At 36.0% G+C, this 9653-nt stretch overlaps 1 protein-coding gene across 1 annotated transcript; it reads right to left on the minus strand.

The window, feature by feature from the left end:
* Positions 1–886: 886 nt before the first annotated feature.
* On the minus strand, positions 887–5740 carry LOC127977528 (RNA-binding protein 7). The gene is made up of 5 exons (XM_052582431.1): positions 5550–5740; positions 4326–4488; positions 3786–3873; positions 2484–2577; positions 887–1871 (listed from the first exon to the last, which is right to left on the minus strand). The coding sequence occupies exons 1-5, from the start codon at positions 5640–5642 to the stop codon at positions 1548–1550; spliced, it is 762 nt and encodes a 253-aa protein (XP_052438391.1). The 5' UTR covers positions 5643–5740; the 3' UTR covers positions 887–1547.
* Positions 5741–9653: the final 3913 nt, after the last annotated feature.

Below are 9653 nucleotides of genomic sequence, written 5' to 3' on the forward strand. Positions count from 1 at the left end.
TACGGTTAATATCTTTTAGTGTTTATTCTGTTCTTAGTTGTTTTAATACTACAACTGATTGTTTCTGTTGTCCTAATTCGGAAGTCGCTTTGGATAAAATCGTCTGACAAATGGTTAAATATAATACTTATATATATATATATATATATATAAAACAAATTACCATTTAGTTAAATTTAAAGGTGGAAGTGTATAAAAGTGGGCAAATACGTTTCTTGATTAATATCTAATACATAATGACGTCTTATTCTGCAGATTTTTTTTTCATTTGTAGGCTATGATGATAAGCAGTATATATGCTGACCAAACTATGAGCAAGTTAGAACTTTCTATAAAGAACACAAATAAAAGGACACAAAACTGCAAATTAGATATTGATTAAATGTTCGTATATAAAAAGCCTGTTTTTTGCAAAATTGTAAGGATACACCTTTCTAGCGAAGTAATGTTCAGGTCTGACCAGGAAGACAGAACTAGCTAGAGCTGGAAGATCACCTGACCATTACCGAAGCAGTGTTCATGCTCCAGAACCCAGCATGACAACCAAACTGATATGAATAGAACTCCAACTCAAAATGTTTACAATTAAAAGATTTTACTTCTGTGCAAATCATTCAAAAACTGTCCCACTTTTGCATACTTTACCCTACAATTTCATTATTGGAATAATATATTATTAAGCCAGTATTAGAATCCATACATAGGCTTATAAGTATGCTCATTTAGAGAAACACAATTTTTTGTTTTTTGACTGACTATACATGCTTCAATTATGGCGCCACCTATAGACTGCTGAAATGCCTGTTAGATCAATTAAACAAGTATTTGCTGTATTAAAACAACAGTTTTCACATAAGAGAGTTGGACAACAAATTCAGACACAAAGTGATGAGTAAACTGTGATTTTTATGAAATCAAATCTTGCACTTGACAGTAAAAATTGTGTATATACCAAAGTTATTAAAACTAGTTATCGTTACAAATTTTCAAAGACCATCTTGACAAATTAATATTCAGCATGATCCTAATCACATCCCTTAAGCGGAAAGTAGTAAGTAAACGGAATCAGTAAAAAAAAAAAAAAAAAATTAAAACAATTTTTTTTTTTTTTATCAAACATAAGTGACCTGAAAACTAGTTTTCTATTTTTCATGAGAAATCCTGAGAAATTACAAATTTGCTAGAGAAAAAGAAATGTACCATATTTTGTTCTTTTATGCATTTTGCCGGTGTACAGAAATACATCTCAAAAAGGACATTCTTACAAATAAAAACGATATAAACATAAGTACCCCCCTGAGATCAAAATATAGATTTAAAACAGGTCAGCACACAAAATGGCCCATTTATTACTAGTTTTGTATATATTTTTTTTTTGTTCTTGCATCCCAGTCGAAATGTCTGAACCTCATGTCAAAAATGTGCTCTTTTTTTTTATAAACAGTTGAGATGCAATCTACAAAATAAAAACAATTAAAATCTAGGAGGATAACAAAAGGTTATAAAAACAGTTGATTAAAAATGCTTACAGGAGAACTAAAAAGCTTTTAAAAGTGTTTCCATCGTCCCTCACTAGAGTCTCTCCGTCGTTCAGGAGGGTAATTCCTGCCGTGTCCTCCGCTGCGGTCATCATGGTGATAGAAGTCACCTCGCCGATGCCGGTCATAGCTGTTCCCGCTGTGGCCGTGCCGCTGATCTCTGCCGGGATGGTTGTTGTTGTCCTGGTGAGGGTGGCGATGACCGCGCTGGCCGGACCGATCCTGCTGCCAGTGATTACTGTCTGGAGGACTGCGCAGCTGCTGCGTGCCCTGCTGGAGACCGCCATTGAACTGGAGCAACTGCTGCATCTGAACCTGCCACATGTTGTTCATCTATTACAAAAAAAGAAAAGAAAAGTGAGTGAGTGATGACCTTAAATGCTTCAGAGCATATTTAAGAAATAGATTTTACATAAATAGTTCAAAACAAAATCCAAGATTTAGAAGAGTTTGTTTCAGATTTGGAGAAATGTAGCATTCCATCACTTGCTGGATGCTCTGCCGTGAATGGGTGCCGTCGGAATGAGAGTCCAAACAGCTGATAAAAACATCACAATAATCCACACCACTCAAATCCAAGTCAAGTTTTTAATATGTGCACATCTCTCTTCCGATTCAGAGGAGATTAATTTCACTGGAGAAAGTCATATTACAGAAAGAGGACTCGTATTTTGTGTGGAGTTAAAAAGGTCTTTATGGATTTGTTAGCTTTTCGCTGCACAAGACTTGATGGACTTGTGCTGTGGATTACTTGTGGATTATTGTGATGTTTTAATCAGATGTTTGAACTCATTCTGATGGCACCCATTCACTGCAGAGCATCCATTGCTGAGCAAGTGATGGAATGCTAATTGTCTTTTCTTTTTTCAAGTGTTCATCAGCAAGAACATTAACGTCTGGTCTAACATTAACAGAAGTGTGAGAATGAGCAGAAGGTGTTCTCACCAAGGCCTGTCTCTGCAGACTGTCAGGTGAAGAGAAAGATCTCTGTAAATGCTGCGGAGGAGAGTAGGACGGAGAGCCCAGCTGCTCAGGGGTTCTGCCAGAATAGAAAATTACAACAGTTCAGGATAAAACCCCAAGAACCAAGACAGTACACCACTGTTACAGAAGTTGCTGCCAGTATGTATGTGTGTATATATATATATATATATATATATATATATATAAAAACTCACATATTTATGTAATTCTGTTTTTAATAAAATGCTGTTAATTGTATTTTCCATTTAATCAAGAATCCTAAAAAATAATAGTGTGGTGTTTTTATATCAATATTAAGCGGCACAACTGTTTCAAACAAAAATAATAAAATCAGCCAATTAAAATGATTTTTGAAAGATCACGTGACACTGAAGACTGGAGTAATGATGCTGAAAATGTAGTTTTTCCATCACAGGTATAAAATCACATAAAAAAAAAAAGGTCAAACTGAATTATTTTATTTTAAATTGTTATATTTCACAATATTGCTGGTTTTAATCCATTTAAAACCTGTTAACTGTCACTCGTCCCCTCAGTGGGATGCCTATGTATACTTCACTAATATTACAAATAAATCCTAATCTAATCATGACAAACTATATATCGTTGGGAAGGTCTAAGACTCCTAAATATATACATTTTATTTTATTATAAAAAAGATTGGTAAGATATCTATGTAGGTAAAGTAATAGATTAATTTATGGCAAGAGTGCACCTCAAAAACCATCCATCATAACAGGAGTTCTGACCTTTGTCTGACCTTTTCTTGATCACACCATCAGAACTTATATATCACTTGAAAACTTAAAATCTCAGACTTCATCCTTTGAAACCCATTTTAAAATCAAACATTGCATGACCATGTAAATGGTACATCAAAATCATGTTTCAAAATGTTTTCAGTCATGAATTTAGGTTCATTTAGGTATAAAAAAAAAGATAGGTTTGGATCATGCACAAGTCTATGTTCAAAAATGAGAGTGACAGATAACATGTTAATTGAATATTTAATATCTTACTCGCACCAATCTTTTGATTTGTAGTGTATAATTATTCTGCACACCTCTAATATTATACTCTGGATATATTATTCTGATGAGTTTATAGTTTAAGAACATGCGGTCATGAAATCAGAAACCCTCCACTTGATGAAATGCGATCACAAATGGTCAAGAGACACGCTGTGAGTAAACGGTGACAGGTCTCAGGTGAAATCTTGTGCCAGGATCACTCCTGTAAATCACAGCATTAATCGAAGCTTACCTTCCACCGCGGTGAGCTGGTGTGTTTGCTGGACTGGGGTTCTGAGAGTTTGCTGGACTTTTGCCTTCCTGACTGAGATGACTGCTGCCTGTTACAAACAACACAGATTGAGATGAACATTCATCTGGTCTTACAAATCACATATTTTATTTATTTATTTTTTTTAAGTAAATGTGACACCCATTTTACAACTTCTTTTTCCCCATATTGTGATGCATTGCTTCAGAGTTGCAGAAAGTTGTTTCAGTGGGAGAGCAAGTTAAACAAAGACGATTTTATCTCCCTTTTTTTTATAATTTGTACACAATCACTCACCAAATGACCATAATCAAGTAACTAAATGACATCAAAATTAAGTCTGTATACAATTCCAGCATGACGTTATTAGGATTATTTCTTCCACCAACGTTTTCTAATGACACATTATTAAAGGTTATTGTGGAAGTGTTCCTAACTCATAAAAGAGTGTGTGTGTGTGGAAATGCTAGACAGTTCTGAATCTCTAGTAAACACACAAAGCAGAAAGGAGGAGATCGGTACCGGCTCTGAACTGAATGTTGAGCTGCCGTCCGTGCAGACGGATCCCATTCATCAGGGTTAAAGCGTAGGGCACAGACACTTCATGTTTGAAGTTTACAAACGCAAACTGTTTTGATTTTCCTTCATTGTCTTTAGGGATTTTGACTTTTATCACCGGCCCAGCCTATTGGAAAGAGAAACACACGTGAGACTTCTGATTAATTTTACTTAAGCCAAGACACACTGCAGGAAAAACCATTGTGTGTGTGTGTGTGTTTCCTGCACTGGTGGATTCTGAGAGGCTAAATAATGTATTACTGATAATATCTAAAAAAACATTTTCATTATCTTATAAACATGTGATTTTGGGTTATTATATCAAAGACCACTCTTTAAAGGATGTTGGTTTTATTATAAACGTTATTTTTATGTAAATTTCACATTCATAAATGCAAGTTTGCAAAAGGCAAACCTCGAGAAAGAGATTAAAATGTATGTAGATGTAATATCAATCTAAAAATAGTAAAGCAATTAATATATGCTCCTCGTTTAACATTTTCACGTAATAATAAAAACAATAATAATTATAATGTTTAAATAAGGGTGCTGACCTGCAAAGTATATTTTTCTGTATTAAAACTGATTAATAATATCCTATGGAAATGTAAATGTATAACATATATTTGTCTGTAAAAAGATGCTTATTACCCTCTCTTCTTTTTCCTTTTTTTTTTACTGTTCCTTTTTTGTTGAGACATGTGACATGTGTTTTTATATAGTGAGGTATGGCACTGTACATGCTACTTGTTGACAATAAAGCATAAAAAATAAATAGTGTATCATTTGTATTTCAAAATTAGCCTATATTTCAGAAGTCTTGTAATTTACAAAAAATAATACTTTTTATGTACTGCAATTAATCACATGGGGAACTATGGCGATATTTATTTGTTAAAATGGCTTGCCTTAATTGTAAATTAACGTCGCATTAATGAAAAGAAAGACTTAATGCAAATGAATGACAAGAGCTAAAATGTATTTGTGTATTAATATAACCAGCAAACCAATATAAATTACATAATACTCTTGGAAAAATTGTCCAAATTAAGTGTAAGCGAGATCAAAAATGCTCCAAACTAAGTTAATTATAAGTTAACGCTACTCCAAACAACTGAGACGCGGGCTGATAGTAATTAGAAAAAACATTAGCATTAGCAGGCTAATGAACGACGCTTAATCACTCACCTGTAGAAACAGCTCAAATATAACTTCTTCTGTGACTTGAGGGTCCAGGTTCCCGACAAACAGAGTCCGGTCAGCCTCATCGGCTATTCCCATTTTGCAAAATAATGCTAGTCCAACCGGATGATTGCGTTAACTCTTTTAGCTCGCATTTATCACCAGCACAAATGTCTTTGAAACGCGTTTGCCGTGGGTGAGCTTTAACTGTCGTGATGAAGAGTGGCTTCACGACGCAGATACATCAATGACAACAGGGGGCGCCATTTCACTGTTTGAGAAATACAGTTAACTGTCTGTAACTTTTGCACTGTTTAAATGAATCTAATCACAGGTATTAATGCTAGATCTGGTACTCGGTGGGCATGATAAAGTGAGGTGGCTGTCAAAACATCAGAGATAATATAAATACTCATAAGGTACACATAACGATTGGAAAAAGATCCCCTGAGACACACAATCCAATATTAGTGTAAAAGGATGACCAGAATGCTCCCAGAATTAGATTAATGAAAAATGTAACGATTTTCCGTTACAAGCTCTATATAATATTCTGAAACTCCTTAGTTAAACTACTTTCATTGTTGTTAGACAGTGTTGTTAAAATGTTAAGAATAATCAAACACTGGGTTATGCAAATAAGTCACTCCATGCTTACATATTTTAATGCAAAAATGAATTGCAAACCATACTGAAAGGGGTCAGAATTGGGCACAACCCCATTCCTTGATCTCTAGGGTCAGACATCAGGATGAAGTTCTGTTGGGTGCCGCTGGGTGCCGCTAGAAACACACGCTTCACATTTTAAGTGTGCAATTCCACCATCTAACAGTAGATGGCAGTGTTCACCCTCAGAACTACACTGACACCCAACACTAACTCCAAATGCACAAAACATACTTCTATTGAATTTATGTTGAGCTAAGGTGTATTATACAAATCTCAGACAGAAGAACAAAAAGAGAATGTATGTGCTTGTGTGAGAAAGAGAAAAGAGCGCTACTAGAAAGAAAGAAGCTCTGTGTCGTTTCCTCCTGTTGTTGTTCCTCAGTCCTGAGGTGAGCTCAGAGTCTCAGGATGGTCGATGTTCTTGGGCTCCACAGAGGCAGCACCTCACAGGGGAGCACTGAATTTCTTCGGCCTTAGTCACGACTTGGATTGAAGGTGAATTATTCCCCAGCGATGCTGTCACACATCGCTGTAGTGCACTAAAATTAAAAGTGTTGGCATTGTACTCTTACAAGTGCCCTTGTTGGCCTTTGGTGAGGCAGAATAAATGCCAGCCGGTAGTCTATATTTAACTGAGGCATCGTGACCTGTCTTGTTACAACATGTCAGCCTGCCACCAATTAGCATAGTACCTTTGTTTTCAGTCAATAAGAAATGCACCTTATTTTAGTCTTATCTTGTTCTCGAAAGTTGATATTTTAATGGAATTAATTGTGCATATGCTTAAGAACAGGGTTTTTTATACTGGGCCCTACAATTAAAGCTGGGGGTACGTGCAACAGTCAAAAAAAATATAAAAATAAATAATACAATTAAACAAATGAAATATACTTTATTAAAAATATATATACAAATTTATGTACCACCTGACAATATTATAATGTTTGTTTGTTTTCCCCCTTGTTATTATCATATACATTGTAGTTTTTCTTGAAAATGGTAGGCTATAGAAGAACCATATGAAACATTTCTAAGAATCTGGCATGTGCTAGCTTCTGAAAAAAGATTTCCCCTTTCTTTATTGCGAACACTTTTATTGTCATCCACTCAAAAGCTAAAGTACGTGAGCTCAGAATAGTTCCAGTTTGTTTATATTAAGAGGCCACTTAAGCGTATTGAATTCCTGATTAAAATGTGTCCAAGGCAGCCCTAGGTCCACTCAAATGTCAACTGTTACACTTAACATGATTAAGACATGCACTCTGGCATCCGTGTCTCTATCATATTAGAGTGTTTGAAGCCAGCCAGCGTTATTTTAGCCAAACGTGACGTGAGGGTTTATTGCTTTGAGCGAGGTTGGCCACCAAAACGAGCTGTGGAGATTCCCAGATCTAGGCCATCAGATGCGTCACATGCCGCATTCATCCTCTTCTCTAACCTTGGGGAAAATCACCAGCATCGCCACCATTAGTCGCTGGAGACTTCAACCTCTGTCCCAGTTTCCCTCCTCCTCCGCTCTTCTCTCCAGCACAAATGTCTTTTTGACTCATCATATTCATAATTCATGTGGAATGAAGTGATGTGGGATCATTAAATGCACATGAATATTTGTGGGATGAAACCTTAATCGGGCCGGCTGCTGGCAATCTCAGCCCGGTTGAATGGCTGTGTCCTGTAAGCTGAGAATGGGCAGTAATGTCTTTGCGCGAGACGAACCGAGCTTACGTCCTCTCTGCCGCCTCCGCTTAGGAGAGATCACTTTTTAAATGCCCCTGAGGTGTCACGGGATGCACAGAGATCAATCTTGCTTAATGCAACGGCCAGAGAATGCATCTGTCTTCTGCTGCATCGTAAGTGAATGCCTCTAATTATTGATGGATCCGCAGAGTGCATGGATAGGCATGGACATGTAAGAGATATTAAAAGCAGAGCGATAGGCGGAATGCGGCTCGTGACATGAACTATGCAGATGTCTGATAGGAGGCCTCGAATGGAACAGACATCGGGTCTGTCGTAGCTGTGAAATGGCTGCCAGACTGTGATGAAATGTCCTGAAGAGGAGTGAAAATACAAGTGCGTGGACGGAAAAACACTGATAGAGGGCCAAAGGCAAAGAACTGTGTCTTAGAGACAGATCGGAAGAATTCTAGTTATTAAATGAGACTGTTTTTCCAGAATTTGTACTTTTGCGAGAAATCGCAGGATGTTGAACCCGAGCTGATGTATAGACTCCCATTTAACACAACTGATTTCCTCAGTCGTACTGAATTTAAAGGGATAGTTCTGTTATTCTGTGATCACTTAATCATGTCGTGCGACTTATTTTCTCCCATGGGACGTGGAAGGATATTTTTTGTAAGAATATTCAGGTAACTCTTTTCCGTAGAGTCAACTGGGGCACCGTATAGTGAGCTGAAGAGTAGTACACCATTCAGTATTGATATTGATTCAGTATTCTGAGTAAGAGATAATGTACATCCATCCAGATGTTCTCACAGAATCAGGACCCTGACACGAAGCAAACACAATGAAGACAAACTGATAAAAACGGTTTCTAGCAAGAGTACAACACCAACTTTTGTTACCCAGATAAGCCTGTGTTATCAGTTTTTACTGGTTGTTATAGAGGAAAAACATACCTCAGACTTAATGTTGTGACTGACCAATCAGAATCAAGTATTCCACAGAGCTGTGTAATAGATTGAGATAAACAGAATGCAGAATTTCAGTTAACATTTGCATGTAAGATGATACAATTAGAGTCAATTTAAAATCAAATAGCTGTAATAGAAAGGCAAACTTAACTTTGAATGCTTGCTTGACTAATCTTTGTAAGGTTTATGGATGGATGGATGGATGTGTAATGCCATTTATAGGAATTTATGTAGTTTATATATTTTATAATGCAATCAAACGATTACTAGCGATTAATCACATACAAAACAAAAGTGTTTGTTTACATAATATATGTGTGTATACTGTGTATATTTATTATGAAAAAAAAAATACAAATACATGCATATATATATTTAAGAAAAAATGTGTTGTTTATATATTAAATATATTTATATATAATATAAAATATAAGAATATGAATAAATGCATAAACATGCAAATATTTGTATATATATATATATATATATATATATATATATACTGTGCAGTATGTGTGTGTATTTATATTTACATAATAAATATACACAGTAAATATACATATTTACTAGGGGTGTAACGGTTCACAAAATTCACGGTTCGGTTCGATACGATACACTGATGTCACGGTTCGGTTCGGTTCGGTTCGATACGTTTTAGATACAGCAAAATGTAAAAACATCTCAACTTTTCAGAATGCCGCAAGCGCACCGCGGGTCATGTGACAAGAACCAACCAATCAGCTTCATCCTTTCCCGTAACAACGTTGAGAGCTCAGCCAAGATGAAG

The sequence above is a fragment of the Carassius gibelio genome, chromosome B18, assembly GCF_023724105.1.
Source record: "Carassius gibelio isolate Cgi1373 ecotype wild population from Czech Republic chromosome B18, carGib1.2-hapl.c, whole genome shotgun sequence".
Lineage (NCBI taxonomy): Eukaryota > Metazoa > Chordata > Actinopteri > Cypriniformes > Cyprinidae > Carassius > Carassius gibelio.

Excerpts from the sequence above, each read along its gene's own strand:
- LOC127977528 (XM_052582431.1), bottom strand. The coding sequence starts at position 5,642 with ATGGGAATAGCCGATGAGGCTGACCGGACTCTGTTTGTCGGGAACCTG. Across the intron at positions 4,489-5,549 it reads TATTTGAGCTGTTTCTACAG|GCTGGGCCGGTGATAAAAGT; the intron begins GTGAGTGATTAA and ends TCTTTCCAATAG. Across the intron at positions 2,578-3,785 it reads CCAGCTCACCGCGGTGGAAG|AACCCCTGAGCAGCTGGGCT; the intron begins GTAAGCTTCGAT and ends CTATTCTGGCAG.